Source organism: Nannobrachium achirus (assembly GCF_963921795.1).
Source record: "Nannobrachium achirus genome assembly, chromosome: 12".
NCBI classification, from domain to species: Eukaryota; Metazoa; Chordata; class Actinopteri; order Myctophiformes; family Myctophidae; genus Nannobrachium; species Nannobrachium achirus.
In genome coordinates, this window is record NC_137832.1 from 31,499,168 (window position 1) to 31,516,842 (window position 17,675).

General features: G+C 42.0%; 1 protein-coding gene across 1 annotated transcript in view; it reads right to left on the reverse strand.

Moving 5' to 3' along the window:
- Positions 1-17,675, reverse strand: part of abca2 (ATP-binding cassette, sub-family A (ABC1), member 2) — a 113,687-nt gene that overhangs the window by 57,755 nt on the left and 38,257 nt on the right. Inside the window, exons 2-3 of the mRNA XM_080739088.1 lie at positions 13,791-13,884; positions 3,642-3,753 (exon numbers count right to left, since the gene is read on the reverse strand). Coding sequence (XP_080595214.1) covers positions 3,642-3,753; positions 13,791-13,884 — 206 coding nt within the window. The remainder of the gene's footprint in view (positions 1-3,641; positions 3,754-13,790; positions 13,885-17,675) is intronic.

Consider the following 17,675-nt stretch of genomic DNA (forward strand, 5'->3'; position numbering starts at 1 on the left):
AAGTACAATATTTGAATCCAAGATGTAGAGGAGTAGAAAACTAAAAGTATTGTAAATTGGAAATAGTCAAGTAAAGTACAAATACCTCAACATTTACGTGTACCTTTGTACATATTATGTTAATTGCACATGAGCAGAATTTGATACAGATACTGAATGTGTTCTTTCCGTATTCACCTTTGTAAACTTTTCTGTGCCAGTGCCAATTCGATTACAGTCCCTTGTATTTTATTTGGGAGTGTATTTTTACTCTGCTGCTGCATGTGCTGTATACCTGCATAATGGCCCCACAGGATCAGTGCATGTTTCTTATCTTTCAGAGAATAGATCGTTGTTCTATTGTACTCTAAACGCCACGCTGGGGGTGCCAAAGCTCTGAACCTGTGCATTAGTTGCAGCTCTGCCTCAGGGACGATGTTAACAGCCCATCGAGAATTGCCCACTGTCTGTACTTCAGTGACTGTGCTTAAAATACATCCGTTATACTCACTGAAATAAAGATGGTCTTCAAGCTAAAACACTTCTAGTGGCAAAAGTCTCTGTTCTCCAGCGTTTGTCTAAAAAGCAAGTTCTTCCACACATCTTATTGTAACAGATTCCTCACATGCACATATTTCTTCTTTGGCATTTTCGACATGGACAAAGAGAAAAGAAAAATTAACTAGAAGGGGCCGATCCGCAGAATGAACCGCTGGGTAAGATGAACCACCCCCTTTATTTTTAAAATATACACATGAGTTGTCATTTGACCGCACAATAAGAACGCAAACATTATTTCCACCTGGCCGTGGAGTTGACAGACACATGGGCAAAGTGGAAAGCATATTTCTACCCCAAAAAGTTTTTTTTTTTTGCTGGTCGAAGTACATTTTTTACTTTTATGGTATAATGATTTTTATGTTAAAGCAAATGTACCCAGGTCTAAAATTATATATGATTCGTATAAATCTATGTGAATCATTTAGCTAAAGATGAGCCTTAAGCATTAATTTAGCCAGGTTTTGTCAAAATGGTGGCCGTGGGGCAAGATGAACCAAATGCCTTGGGGTAAGTTGAACTATGTGAATCACCATTCATATTTTTTATTAGGTCTTTGCTACTCAATTTATGCTGAATGATCTTTCATTTTGATGAATACACTAACTTAAGAGAAGTTTTTAATATTATATTAATAATTGCAAATGTTAAAAGGTTCTGAATAACAAACTTCATTTAATTGGTTTTAATAGTTTTTCTTACGGTTTCAATAACCGTAAGAAAGGAAATAAGACTATTTGCAAAAGGGAAATGTGTTATTAAAATATTTCTGACAAGTACATACATTCTTTGTTCAAGTTTAAACTCTTAAAAGTTTAGAATATCACATGGGTCAACTTACCCCTTTACCTGGATCAACTTACCCCTCACCTGGGGCAAGTTGAACCAGATGGCCACTTTTTTTTTATACTGTAAGTCATATTTGTATGGTCCTTTGTCATAGACACTTACTTAGATGTCTAGATGTTTTGAATTTACTGCCATCTCACTTTTTCTTGCTTCCAGGGCAACATACGGTAAGCACGAAGTGGTTCATCTTACTTCGTTCTCCCCTACATTATCTCCACCAGGCTGGGTAGCCTAGCCAGGGCAAAAGCAGCCCTCTTATCTGTGTTTCCAAATGCCTGTGAAATGTCTGGTTTGGTCCTCACTTTTGGAGAAGTCCATCAATCACAGCGTTAGACATCGACTCAAATACGAAGGAGTTTTGAGTCGTGACTCCTGTTACTGTCATTTTTACGAAGCATTTTGCTTGTGGGTAAATGAGTATTACAGTAAAACTGGTAACTTCTGTGAAGTCACAAATAACACAGATGTCAATAAAGTATATTGCTGGAGCACTCCGTTCAAGCAGCCATCTTCCTCTGTCTGCGTAACATGTTAATCTGACGCATTCACAAAGGATATCTCAGATATACTCAGATATCGATAAACAACTTGTGCATAAACACAGGTTGGAGAATAGAGACCACTGCAATGGTGGAGAACAGTGAGTTACGAAAGTTTAATAAGCATATTCTTTAAAGTACAGACTTTAGAAATTCTCTATGGGCTGTTAAATGATCCCTGCATGACGGGGCCTTAGCGAAGGACTGGATCAGTGCTCATGTACCTCCACGGTTTGTCACAGGTCCTGGATTATACATCATTTCCCTTCTATGATCTATATGAGGATTCCTGTCTTTCAGTAATGTTCTATTGAATACAGTAGAAAAGCAATCATCTTCAAAACATGCTGGCTGGCAGAATAGTGAAATGTAAGCGGTGGATTTTGGAATTTACTAGCGATGAAAGAGGGGAGGAATGTAATTGAGGGAGAAGGAAAGGGGATGTGAATCATAGAAATGGAGGGAAGGACGTTGGGAGAGAAGGAACTAGAGATGGAGGGAGAAACAAAGACAGGGTGAGATAAGCAGGGTGGAGAGGGCAATGGAGAGGGAAAGAGATGGAGGTATGGAGAGTAAAATGAATCAGAGATGGGCGAAGGTGTGTGTGTGTGTGTGTGTGTGTGTGTGTGTGTGTGTGTGTGTGTGTGTGTGTGTGTGTGTGTGAGAGTGTTTGTGTGAGAGTGTTTGTGTGTGTTGAAGAAGTGTTATGACAGGGTTATAGATCAAGCACAACTTTAATAGAGGAATGGTGTTATTTGATATATTGTTTTCTGACTTAATCGATCCAAAATTTGAGAGAGAGACAGAGAGAGACAGAGACAGAGAGTGAGAGAGCAATAATGCAAAGGAAAGACTGATCGATCAGAAAGCGAGAGAGAATTTAAGAGGCAATGCAAATGATATTGTAAACAAAACAACCCCATACCCTATCTAACCCCATCTACTGTAATTGTGCACGCCAAATAACCCACATTCTGATTCTGTTTGTGTGTTTAAATCATACATGGGCAACAGGCGGCCCGGGGGCCACATGCGGCCCCCATCTTCACTCAATGGGGCCAGGAGGTTAATATTGGAATATTGATAGTATTGATTTCAGCTGTTACAATTTCAACCATGCAAACACGACTCGCTTTAATTACTTTCAATCTATATTAGTAGCTTAATGACTATAGTCTATTGCTATGTACAATGTATGTGTATTTAAGTTCATAAAGTTAACATAAGAACATATAAATGCCTTTGAAATTAAATTAAAAAAAAATCAGGATTCCTATTCAAAAATAGCAGATCTATAAGCTCAAAACGTGTCGCACTGCGACACGTTTTGAGCTTGTAGATCGGCAATGTTTTGCTATTTTTTTTACTGTATATGCATTGTGGCCCTCTGGAGTGAGTGTGAAAATATAGTGGCCCTCTCCATCATCAAAGTTGCCTGCCCCTGGCACCAGCACCATGTGATCATAAGACATGCAGATGCACCATTATGTTTGTTTCAGTCACTTGACAGGGATCCAATTCCAATTCAACCAGTTTCCATAATTGTGTTTCCCTTGTTTTAAGTACCTTTTCATTAGACTGAACAGGGTTGTCGGGGTATTTTTATAAGGGTTTCTACTTTATACCCCAATATGGTTCACTCTTTAATTGTGTGATGTTTAAGTTTCAATGATATCTACTTTCAATTGTTAAAAAATAAAAAATAAAATAACTCACGTAGAGTTCTTGTACTGTAGGAAGCCAAACTCGTCCCGCTGTCCATCCGGACACAGCGACTGCATAATGGGAATGATGCCCGCCGAGGTGAGCGGGGCTGAACTGTAGAAGGCTAGAGGAAGAAAGAGAGGACGGAGGGCAGGGAGGAAAGAAGAACGGAAGAGCGAGAGAAACAAACCAAACACAGACAGAGAGAGAGAGAGAGAGAGAGAGAGAGGAGATGGACAAAAGTGTCAGGGAGAGGAGAATGTATTGGAACAGAATGGGATGGAATGGAGGGCAAAGAGCAGAGGACGAGGATGAAAGAAGGGGATATCGGGCAGAGAGGAGAGAGCGGTGTACGGAGGAGATTAGGGTTGACAAGCAGAGAGGTCAGGGAGTGTAGTAGTCAATAAATGAAAAAAAAAAAAAACAAGATCAAAGATCAAAACCAAACGATGAAAAAAGGAAGAGAAAGAGGAAGAGAACGTTAAGAGTTATAGAGAGAAAGAGAGAGCGACAAGGCAAGCCATCACAGGTACGACAGCACAGCAGCTAATGGCCAGAGAGACTCTCGGATGTCAAGGCCCAATAAATAGCGCTTTCATCATTCTGTCGGACACAAAATGGCCCTCGTGATATTGTTCTTTTTTGTCTGCACTGTAAACGCTGGCTGGACAAGCTTTCCCCCCCAGAGAGGGTGTTAGAGAAAGAGAGATAGACAGTGTGTGTGTGTGTGTGTGTGTGTGTGTGTGTGTGTGTGTGTGTGTGTGTGTGTGTGTGTGTGTGTGTGTGTGTGTGTGTGTGTGTGTGTGTGTGTGTGTGTGTGTGTTGCTAACACACAATATCTCATTTCATGATTACCAAAGTTGTTTTCTTTTGTGTGTGTGTGTGTGTGTGTGTGTGTGTGTGTGTGTGTGTGTGTGTGTGTGTGTGTGTGTGTGTGTGTGTGTTTATGCTAGCTGTGTTTATATCCTTCCACAGAGAAGAGGAGAAAACTAAATGCTCTCCATTCTCCTCTGGCTATCCCTCTCTCATATTATAGTCTGTCCTCCATCCTCTTTACATAATTGGAGTGCTATCAGCTATATAAATACACTTATGCTTGGCATTTACATTTCAGCTCAGCTGACATTCTTATCCATTGTGACTTTGCACAACAAATGCAATATGCAAGAATACACTTCTGTTCATATACTGCACTGTACATCAACATTTCTAGGCTACTAAGAAATATAAGCTTGTTTCCCACCGAACGCGATAACGATAACAATATGTCGGCGTTCACATCAATTATGACGGCTTTATCGTTGTGGTGTGGACGCTACCATCTACTTCAATTGAAAACAATATTTCTTTATAGTTATCAAGCCCAGTGGGAAAGGGCCTTAAAAGCTAACATAAAGTAATTTAGACGGAGCTTACCCACAATACATACAGTGATGTCCAATTATACTGTGTTGGACAGTTTACTTTATTTGAACTGAACTTTGAGTTTTTCAATGTTTTTTTTCTTCAGTGTAGTATTACACTGTTGATTCTTCTTGAGATCAAGCTCTTTGGGAGCCTTGAGCACTCTCACATTTCATTAGTAGTAGAAGTTATGAAAGGTGTCTGACCGTACGATATATCATGTGTCATTATATACGTCATTATTTGACTTTGACAACATTGTTATCGGCAGTTATGCAGCCGGTGTGTCCCAATTTCTCACCACTTTCACCTTTCAGTTGGGCATGTCAGTCTTAGTGAACATTTTCAAAGGTTTTCCAAAGATTTCAGAACTGTATACACTCAGGTAAATGTGCACTTGAACTTGAAGTTACCGACAGAAAGCTTGGCTTCTGTATGCTATTGCTACTGTACCTCAGGTGCTTCTTCCAACACAGAGGAGTGGGCACAGATGTAAAAGAACAAAAGTAGGTAGTACAGTAGGTACAGTATACAGTAGTGCTTTGTCAATGTCAGTCCTGTGTGTGTGTGTGTGTGTGTGTGTGTGTGTGTGTGTGTGTGTGTGTACACAACAGTGGACCTCTTGGGCATCAGATCTAAGCACCAAATGTTTTAAGGCCCTCACTTTGTTTATGTCCATTCCTCAAAAAAGTTATTTTCAGTATGCCTAGCAATTAATAAGCAAAACCTCTCTGTACTGAACAGATTTGATACCCTGATACCATTCAGTGCTGTATTAAAGTTAAAGACACTATAGCATTGAGTCAAATCCAAATCTAAAACCCTTATTTGCTAAAGGAACTGTCTGTTACTCTAAAACAGGGTTTTTCAAAGTGGGTGACGGGGCACCCTGGGGTGCCGTGATGCCAGTCCAGGGGTGCCGCGAGATAATTTGATAATATTTGGAATTCATCAATATCACTACATCAATATCACTACATCAATATCACTTCACTATGCTTAGTAAAACAGACCTGATTTTCACTGTGCTTGATGAGTTCTTTTTCCCTCTACAACAACTCTCTTCACCAAAAATAGCAGATCTACATGCTCACAACGCGTCACAACGCGACACGTTGTGAGCTTGTAGATCGGCTATTTTTGGTGAACCTTCCCCAGAATAGGCATGCTGGGGGTCAAGTGGTTAAACGTCAAGTATAATGTTATTTTCAGTAAGTTCTGAAGGAAACAGATATTTCTCCAATAGGATGTAAGATTCTAAAAATTAACAGCATAGTTCAAGGGTGCCGTGGATGAAAAAGTTATTTAACAGGGGTGCCCTGAGTCATAAAGGTTTGAAAACCCCTGCTCTAAAAGATAAATGGGAACAATAAATGACTTTTATTTAATTACGATAATAAAAAGCTCATGCATTCTGTCTGTTCTTTAGACTGGAAAAGATCGATGCAACATAATTGTTAAAATAAAAAGCTCAAGCTAAGAAGAATTTGCAGATTGGTATTACACCCTTCATAAATTATAACAGACATTTACAACTGCTTTTTAATTATGGCTCTTTCCTTTTTATTCAGCACTGTTCACAGCACACTGGGCACCTAACCCTAACCCTAAATGATAGTAAGTATACAGGACTACTACTCAGTCTGGCCACATTCAGTAGTGTTGTTCACTTCAAACAATGCATTGTTTCAGACTTCACCCAGAGATTGAATAATCCCACGGCACTTCCTAATCAAGGACACATTCAGCAACAGTAAAGGCTGTTTTATAATCAACAACTGTCACAATGATGTGAAATAGACCAAAAACAAGTGTCGCCTGACAGTATCAAGTCGCAAACATTCGTCACTGGCTGTTTTATATGCCAAGTGTTCAGTTGTTGTCAATGACATATAAAAGACTATCTGGAGTCTGAACTGGAGGCTTTCAGCTTGTTACCATGGAGATGACAGCTGAGAGTTGTCAAATGACAGCTCATGAAAAAAGAGGTCTCCAGACACTTTGTTTGAGCATAAATGCCTCAGTGTCTTTTTGTATTAACTCCTGTCTTAGGAGTATAAAACAACATTAAGATTTGGACGGAAGTCGCGGATGAGGAGGGGAGAAGAGAGTTATGATGTGTAGATGTGTAGATGACGTGTTTTGTTTGTCAGTCTTGAGAGTTAGTGTCCTTGAGCAAGACTCAGAACCCCTAATTGCTCCCGATGTGCAGGTTGATGCCTTGCACCGTTTCCTCCGCCATAGGTGTATGAATGTGTGTGAATGGGTGAATGTACTGCACAATCTATGTAAAGTGCTTTGGATAAAAGCAAGTCTATATAAATGCCCCATATACCATTTACCTGTCCAACCATACCAACATGTGCACCATCAAGCAATAAATTAAGAATTGGAATCAATGACCAGTGGGCCAGCCTACTCGCCATTTAAAAGTAAATGTGAAAGGCAAGCAAGGAAAATTCACAGACATCTGTCACCTCTCTGGCCAATGAGCTGAAGATTTAGGTCATGTAGTCAGTGGAGCGCAAACCAGTTGTTAAATATAAAAGGTCAGTGAGACAGGGGAGGGGCTGGGCTGTGGAGATCAGCTGTTGAAGTGCAGTATGGAGGGTTGGTTTGAGGAGCACTAACTGTATGGCACAGACAGGAGCTGGGCTGAACATCAGGAATAAATACTGTACATTAGAAGCTGTCATCACAGAGACAGACATACAGTATGAGTCAGAGCGCAACAGAGTACTGACGTCACTTGCTCATCCCCTGGGTCACTGAGGTTTTTCTTTAATATGGAAATAGCATTGGGTCATCTTAAAATCGCCTTAGACTCAAGGTCCAAAAATAAAACAAATTGTCCCAGAGCTATTGTCAGGGAGGTGGCTCTGTATCGTTTATAATAGTCCCTTTGTTACAGTCTGTTTCGATTAATTGTCAAACTGCCGGACTCATTTGTTTATTTTTGGAACACAGTTCTTATATGCCTGTAATATGATATGAAACACGTCTATGGGAATTCAGAATGGGTGAGAAAAAACCTTGAACCAGGTAGGATGCGTAGATTACGTCAGACCTCCGTGCTCTATTAAGAATCAATTACACAGTAAGACAGAAACACCTGGACAAGCTAGGGCTGCACTAATTGTAAAAATGTTCAAATAGCAAGAGGCTTTGTAGCAGAGGCACTCGAGGCACCAGAAAGCTTTCTTTTTTTCCCTTTTTTTAAAACATTTTTTATCCCACGATTTTCACATTTTTTCACCCAGTGCCAATTGCCTATGTAATCCTGGTCTCTGCTCTCCCTCTGCCGCGCCTGGGGAGACGACGGACTGACCTCGTGCTTCCTTCAGTGCATGAGGAGTCCAAGTTGCTTCTTTTCACCTGACGGGGGATTTCCCCGGTTTGGACGTAGCGCGTATTCCAACCAGTTCCATTCCCATCCATCAGGTGCCCCGGCTGGCCAGGGGGAGGCATTATAGAGACCAGGATTACTGCATGTTTTTGTGAGGTATCTACCCTAGGAGACACGGGGAGAACATGCAAACTCCACACAGAAAGGCCCTTTCGCCAGAAAGAAAGAAAGCTTTCTAAACATAGTGTTCTGGTGAATTTGCTGACATTCTGGCAGGACGTTCATATTATTCAAACTGATTCAATCTTAATCATATAGTTGAGTTTTAAATATGGAATGAAGAGAACCTAGACAACATTGTATCTACGTGTATTCCATTTGTACATAATCAGCAAAACATAAAAATAAAAATCCCGAAGGATTGGTTTGGACTATTGTGCAGCCGTAACGCAGGTGCATCGTCACATGTATACCATTTTGTTTTAGAGGTTGAAATGCAGTTTTAGATTTGTTTGCATAATATACAGTATATATACAGGCATATATATATATATATATATATATATATATATATATACATTGTATATATTTTGCACAATTCATGTTTTTTTTTGTTTTGTTTTTCAGCGGGCGTGTTCTTCTATGGCCAGGTGTCATTACTGTAAGTGCATGTTTGAGCATACAGTACAGTATGTGCCAAAAAGTGTACACTTTTTCTGATAGAAGGTGATGTCACATCATCTCTAAACGGATCATGTGTTTGTGTTCATGTAAAGTGAAATGCTTCTTGTCCATCTGTTATAGGACCACAATGGAAACAAGCACTCAGGGTGTTTTATGTTATCCTGAATCCTATAAGTTACCCTAAATTGGGCCTCTTCCTTATGTCACCAATGATTTTGATTAAGGCTCTGTTCCATTTGGTGTAGCACAGTGCTGGTACTTAAAACTTTTTTTGATTTCAAGGACAACCATAACTCTGAGAGAGTACAAATGGAACCAAATGGACCTGTACGGGTCCATTTGGTTCTATTTGTAGACTCTCAGAGTTACAGACCCATTAGAGGCCTTGGAACCCCCTCAAGGACACGTCGAGACCCGCTGGTGTAGCAGAGTGATCTGCACCTGGCTCAATGACAACAGACTCTCTATTCACCTAGGTAAAACTGAATGTATTCTCTTTGATTCTAGTCAGAAACTCAGCAAATTTGAGAACTTCACTATTAAAGTAGGTGACACTGTGATAGCAAGAAAAGACCACATCTGCTACCTGGGTTGCATCCTGGAGGCTAACCTATTGTAATTGATGTTATGCTTTTTCTGCTTTTGAAATTACTGGTATTCTTTGTTTAAGTACTATGTTCTATCCGTCTGTCTTTCAATGAGACACTCTAATATAAGTGGTTCCTGTGTAAAAAAGCCGCAAGGCCAGTGATTTGTGCTGTCATGAAACTGTACTTTTCTCTATTGAAAACTGCTAATAAACTCTTCAATCAATAAATCAATCAATCCAGTGAGCCAACCTGCACAATATCACTCAGCGCCCTGACTCTGACCAGAATGGACCAGAGCCTTAATCAGTATCATTGGTAACACCTGTGATTGAAGTAAGGAAGTGGCCCAAAGCCCAATTTCTTTCCAATATAACTGCTGTGCATTGAGCACTTGCTGTACTGTTAGCAATGTGTACATAAAGTATTCAATAAATCAAGTCTAATCACTTTTAAACAGGATATTAAAAGTAGAGGCTGCGGCATACTCCAAACTAGAGCTTTGTGCAAGACTGTTTTCTTAGCTTCCACCCGCTCCCATTGGAGCTCCCGCAATGGCTTCACTCCAGAGAGAGAGAGAGAGAGAGAATACAGCACCATGGACAGCGACACAGTGAGCTGGGCTTACTGCTCAACAGTAGGATATAATTGATGGATCATTATACAGGTCTGGTACCCAACCATGATTCGAAGGTACGCTCTCCTCTGCATTTACTAACAACTGAGAAATGTGCCAGACCTGTTAATTGCTTTACTTCTGCATCGTTATCTTCTGCTTTGATCTTTATTGCGGTACAGCGCGGGACCCTTTTTTCTTTTTTGACTGACCATTACCGGCCACAGCAATTTAAAACCTGGCCGCTGCTGTGAGATTTGTGTTGGATCCCATTCTCTAATCAGGGCTCTACTTCAAACAACGCCAACCTTTTTCTGGCTTCGGCACGGCTTTCTGGAAGTTCTAAGAGGAGTAGAGGACAAAACTATTTTATACTCACAACCGCTCAGCTCTATGTTCTGAAAGTTAGACCCCGCCCACACAGTAGTCTGCCTAGTAGCATCAGCCACAGTGGCTTGATCCACTGTTTTTGTATTATAATGTCCACTTTTTCATCACCCTCTGATGTGCTTTGGTAAATTTGACACATTTATGGCAAAGGATGTGTTTGTGGTCACTCAGAGAGGGATTACAAAGGTGTTTGTACATCCTAACCTCCTTAGCCAATCTCTCTTCAACACTATCTGCTGGCAGAATCAACTTTGGGCAGAATGGAGGTGCAAGACTTTCGAAAAACAGAACGTCGGCAAGTTCTTAGGGCGTAATTTTGGCTTATTGATCTGCAGAAGCCGAAACAAAGTTCATGTTCTCTTTGGAGTATGCTACAGCCTTAACTGCACAATCTGCAGTGTTAATTTGTAACCATGTGTAACTTTGTAACTTACATGCTTAAATTAACCGAGTATTTCCCAGTCTGGTGTATTGCGTATGCATATTGTCTGCCTGGAAGGAGTAAACCAGGGTACATGAGCAGGGGTGTCGCACCAAATTCTGGGCCCTGGGTAGAAGGATTCACTGCGGGCCCCCCATGAATGTTCTTCATAGGGGGAGGGGGTTTAACCTATTTAGACTGGGGTCGCATTACTACGCGTTATTTTGTGCTTTAACTATTGAAAAACAGTTGCACCCGGTGCTCACAGCGTGGCACCGTGCTGTGAGCTTGTAGATCTGCTATTTTCTTTTAAATCATGAAATTTATGCAAGTCTTTGAATATTTCAAATCCTTCTAAGGTTTTTTGAAAAACCTATGTTTCTATGTCAGTGGTGCTCAAACTTTTTCATTTTTCAGGAACCCCAAAATGATATGTATTTGGCCACGGACCCCCATCTCAATTTTATTTAGTTCCAGGGACCCCCCAGAAGCAAACTTTGAGTTACAAATGTGCGCTTAAAAAAATACATATATTCAAAGATTTGCACACATTTTCACAACTTTTCAAAAATAGCAGATCTACAAGCTCGCAGCGCGGCACTCGGTGCCGCGCTGTGAGCTTGTATATCTGCTATTTTTCAATAGCTAAAGTATAAAATAATTCCAGGCCCTTCCACCTTGGGCCCTTGTAACACAAAAAAATAGCAGATCTACAAGCTCGCAGCGCGGCACTCGGTGCCGCGCTGTGAGCTTGTATATCTGCTATTTTTCAATAGCTAAAGTATAAAATAATTCCAGGCCCTTCCACCTTGGGCCCTTGTAACACAGTCCCACTCCCCCCCCCCCCCCCCCCCCCCCCCCCCCCCCAGCTTGTGACACCCCTGCTGGAAGGAGTAAACCAGGGAACAATGAGCCTGTTCAGCAGCATCTTGATACATTGTGGAACTGGATCTGTTCTGTGTGCAGGTGACAGATCAGTGTGTTGGGTGGAACTCTGTCAGCACGGAGCTGACAACGTGCAGACAGGTGACGCCATTAGGAAGAAGAAACACGCTCGCAAGTGGAGGTCATATTCCAACACACACAGTCACACGGTGCACTACGGCACGAATGAATGTGTGCGCGTAGGAATATGCACTGGGACGGGACGATACTCGTAAAAAAAAAAACACTCACAATAATCGTATTGTGGAGATTAGAATTTATCGTGAAATTGTCCTACGTCATGCAACTGGGATCAATTCACCTTTTATTTGCCGAGCTGCATATCTGGTATTCTGGTACCATTTAAAACCTCTGTAACTGGTAAAACGGACCTGGAAATAACGTACTTGATACAGTCTTTTTATTTTTTTATGTTTTACTTTGTTTATTTTTTCGATTTTCGAGCATCAGAACAATAAAAGTGGTATTTTTTTTGTGCCAAAAAATAGCCGATCTACAAGCTATTTTGGCACCAGGATAATGGATGTAGGGGATGTTTTGATTATCGCGATAATATCATAAATCGCAATTTCTTTGGTCACAATAATCGTGACATGACATTTTCATATCGTCCCATCCCTAATATACACACGCAGATCTGGAGGTACGCACAGACTAATAGATACACACATGAGGACACACTTAGAAACACACAGAAACACACCCTCCATTAGGCAGGATTAACACACCCTTGTTGAGGAAATGAAAGGATTAAATGTGTCATGAATGAGTGAGTCAGTCAGGATCAAGATGGGAGATTTCTTTTAAAGTGACTTTGACACTTACACACTGCTCCATCCCAGCATGCAGTCAACATACAGCATGCACCGTCACAAATAGAACGACAGAAACATAACAGAGAAACCCAGAAGAGAGACAGGTGGAGAGAAAGAGCAGTTGAAACAAAGACAGGAATACAAATGAAAAAGGCAAGTCAATAAAAGAAAATACAAAACAATGGACAAATAAACTGGGTAAGACAGATGGTGACAAAGTACAAAGAAACCAAAACATCCAAAAGTATGGGATTCACTTTACTAATGCCAAATTTAAACATGTGTGTCTCCAGAAATGAATGAGTCAAGAACAAGTCTTCAATGACGGCCGGTCTACACCAAGCCTTTTCACGCACGTCAGTACTTACGCGGGGCGCGCGCGTCTGTGCGTTTGGAAAGATCCAATATATATCAATGATATCGGCTACACCAGGCTCACGGATTGTGCGAGCCCCGGATACGCATGCCGTAAAAATAGGATCGGTTGGGCGCCCGCTGGCCTACCGGTCCAGGCGCTTACCACTTAGGCATTGCCACAAAGGCATGGATGCCTGGCGCCGTCACCGGTTCGATTCCCAATCCGGGCGACCTTTGCCGTGTATCACTCCCCATCTCTCCCCCCATTTCCTGTCAGTCTACTATCCTATCTAATCGGTTCTATTTTGTAAGCGCGTGTACACGTTTTGTACACAGACTCTCTGCACATATCCTCCTTGGTGTTACCAGGGGCTTTTCGCACATGCACAGACAGCGCACGCATGCACGCGCGTTTTCTGGTGTAGCCCGGCCGTTATGCACAGTACTAAACAGCGCATAAGAAATAAAATAAGGACACATACCGGTATATGACACATGACAACAACAACAACACAGACAGGAACCACAGACGGCAGTACACATTAGAAACTGGGAAAAATGCCACAGCTCAAGGCAGTAGGCCTGCTTCTCCATACCTTCCTTCACAGAGATGGCTGGTTTCTTCACTCTAAGACCCAACAAGATGAAGAAGAGGACCAGAGGGATGAAGATCTCAAAGGCCAGCACCCACTGGAGAGAGAAAGAGAGGGAGAGAGAGAGAGAGAGAGAGAGAGAGGATAGAAGATGAGTTCTCATGTCTGTCAATAAAACAGTTTGTGGTAAAGAATAAGAAATGCCTAACCCCCTCATCGCGCGCGCACACACGCACGCACGCACGCACGCACGCAAGCTCACACACACGCACGCACGCACGCACGCACGCACGCACGCACGCACGCACGCACGCACGCACACACACACACACACACACACACACACACACACACACACACACACACACTTCAATTATCAGAATTATACAGTGTCAGCAATGTCAGAAGAGCTGACATTTGAATGCGTGCATCCCATCTTCCCCATGGTTCATACAGCATTCCACCCAGCAGCAATAACATTATTCAGAAATATGATAATGCTGCACATGTTCTATATCCTAAGCTTATGCTGAAACACGTTTCAGCATTCATTGCCTCGGTCGTTCTCAACTCTGGTCTAGGGATGAGACAACAAAAACATTATTATTGTTTATCGTGATAAAAAACACTCACAATAATCGTATCGTGGAGATTAGACAAGAGAGAGAGAATGTTGACGGCCTTATTTGTATTTCATCTCACAAGACTACAAACAACACCTCAAAAGCAAAACACTCCCAGAATGGCAGTCCAGCACTTTTCTTGTCTGCCCTTTAATTTTATTTTGCTACAAGGTTAAACTCAGTCACAGACATCTGTTGCAAAAAGTCTCCTTGTCGATTCCCATTGTCTTGCTCATGCATCAGGTGATGAACAGATTGAGTTGAGTTTGCTTAGTGTCAGGTATCGATCCTTCAGATCTGGGACTGGGGTGTGAAGGCTGTTAAGACATGCTTGCCAAAAGCCTCACCGACACGGCTCTGCAAAGCTGCCTGCTACAGATTTGATGAAAGTGGTGGCAGCGGTGATGGGGTGTTGGCAATAAAAGTGCACAGCTATCTATTTTATATATATAGGTCTCTATATATATATCTTTTTTTTAAAGGGATGTGCGTTGCGAGGCGTTGTGAGCATGTAGATCGGCTATTTTCACAATTTCTGCCTCTATATTTGACAATTTGGCCAATGTTTAATTTGTCATTTCAGAGGTATTAGCAAAATCAATAACCAAAGACAATGCATAGCTATTTTTTCCAGGACCTTCCAGGACCCTTGATCAATTCCAAAACTTTTCCAGTACTGGAAAAATATTTTTCTAATTTCAAAATAATTCCAGGAATTTCATGACCGTGGGAACCCTGCCTTTTCCTTGATTGCACAAATGTTAACCCTCTCAGACTGCAACCTCCACATTTGAAAATGATACAGAGGCATACCTCAAGTAAAGACACCCCCACCGCCCAAACATTTTAGAGCAGTACTCTTCTCACATCCAGGCACTCTATAAACTCCCTAGTCCCTACAGCCTCTGACCACAGGCTAATGTATTATGATGCCATGGATCGATAGTGGAAAGCACCAAGTTTAATTCAGCCATTTAAATGTGTTTTAAAGCCACCGTGCCGTTAGTCTGTCTGTCCGTACGTCGGATTTTGTCTTAACGGTAGGCAAATCGTCATTATTTCTGTAGTTATGTGATCAAGAATGTATAGTATATCTGTCAGGCTTCCCACATTCTATTTCCGATTGGCTTCCAACGTTTGCGGGAGTCGCCAGTTTTGTACAAAATGCGCCAAATCATGAAGACTTTGCACACATAATCTGTTGTAGAGTAAATGTTACTGACTGAGCAATCTCTCAAGACTCTCTGTCGGACTCGGCACGATTGCCTTAATAATGATGGTGTAAACACAGAAGCACTCGGAGGGAAGTGGACTGAAAAAAGGAGGAGCCAAACTCGAGTTCCTGTTTAAAATAAGAAGGAGGCTGTGCCCCCAGAGGCAAAAACAACCCAATGGGTTCCCAGATTGCTGACTGAGATACTATGGTAGACTCAAAAACATAAGTAGAGAGAGAGAGAGAGAGAGAGAGAGAGAGAGAGAGAGAGAGAGAGAGAGAGAGAGAGAGAGTGTGTGTGTGTGTGTGTGTGTGTGTGTGTGTGTGTGTGTGTGTGTGTGTGTGTGTGTGTGTGTGTGTGTGTGTGTGTGTGTGTGTGTGTGTGTGTGTGTGTGTGTGTGTGCGCGCGCGTGTGTTCCCACACATTTTTACCAATTTATTTCCAAAACTTTTCCAAAACATTTCCAGAATATTTAACCCAATTTCCAGGAGTATATAACAATAATTCAGCTCAATAACGAGTCACTTACTCCTATGCGCAGTGCCCAAAGACAGGTAGTGTATGCCAGTGGTTCTCAACCTTTTCAGGCTGTGACCCCCGAAATCATATTTGAACTGGCGGGGACCCCCTCACCACTAAGAGTTGAGGAATTTTGTAAAACACAGTTTTATTGTGAAAATAGCAGATCTACATGCTCACAACGCCTCGCAAGGCCTCTCTAATATTCAATAACCAATAACCAAAGACAATGCATAGCTATTTTTTCCAGGACCTTCCAGGACCCTTGATCAATTCCAAAACTGTTCCAGTACTGGAAAAATATTTTTCTAATTTCAAAATATTTCCAGGAATTTCATGACCGTGGGAACCCTGGTGTGTGTGCGTGTGTGTGTGCATGCATGCGTGCGCGTAAATGACACCAGTTCAGATGGTTAGCCAGTAAACAAGGTCTGTCTCAGAGCTCTACTGTTCCCTGACAGACAGTCAGTTATGTGTCGTGGTCTGTGGTGTCAGCTGGAGTACCATGGCCTTTCTGTCTTCCTCTGTTTATGTGCCTCCCACGCACCGTCTGCAGGGGTGTCGCACCAGATTCTGGGCCCAAGGATTCACTCACATTTTGTGCTGTAACTATTGAAAAATAGCAGATCTACAATCTTGCAGTGCAGCACTCGGTGCCACGATGTGAGCTTGTAGATCTGCTATTTTTCAATAGCTAAAGAAGAAAATAATTAAGGCCCCTCCACCTAGTAACTCAGTCCAACTTTTCCGCCCCTGCTGTCTGTCTGTCTGTCTGTCTGTCTGTCTGTCTGTCTTTCTCTCTCTCTCTCTCTCTCTCTCTCTCTCTCTCTCTCTCTCTCTTTCGGGTAAAATGCCAAAGCATGGGAAATTTGGGAACGAGTGCAAAACCAATTCCACAAACACGCATGCACGTTATTTGCGCACACACACACACACACACACACACACACACACACACACACACACACACACACACACACACACAAGCACACAGACACACGCACACGCACGCACACTCAAAGGTGGGTGAGGCCATCTGTACAGGATGCTGAGTCAGCAGAGGGAGAGGACAGATGGATAAGTGACTGAAAGATGTTGCAGGTGAGAGAGCATGCATTAGCGCAGGCGGGCGTGCGTGTCCATGCGAGTGAGAGGGAGATAGCAGGCTGTGTGTGTGGGTGGGTGGGTGCCACTCTCAAGTGTGTGTTTGTCAAGAAGCGATTGAACCAGACAGACTAGGAGAAAGAAAACAAGACGTGTCTCATTCATTTGTATCAGCAGAATAACTGATGGGTTCAGAAGTTTGACACACACAGCAGGGAAGTCGGTATACAGCCGACACCAACAGCCTAATGAAGAGCGACAACACCACCCCCAAAACGCAGGCTTTTTATTGCATTTCATATTGTCTGTGCAGCCTATCCAGTCTATCGATCAGTACAGTCACAGTGATATTCGTTTGCCAGTTTAGCACCTATGCAGTAGGGCGGTCATGATTATGACATTTTACATGACGATTAATTGTGTTTTTG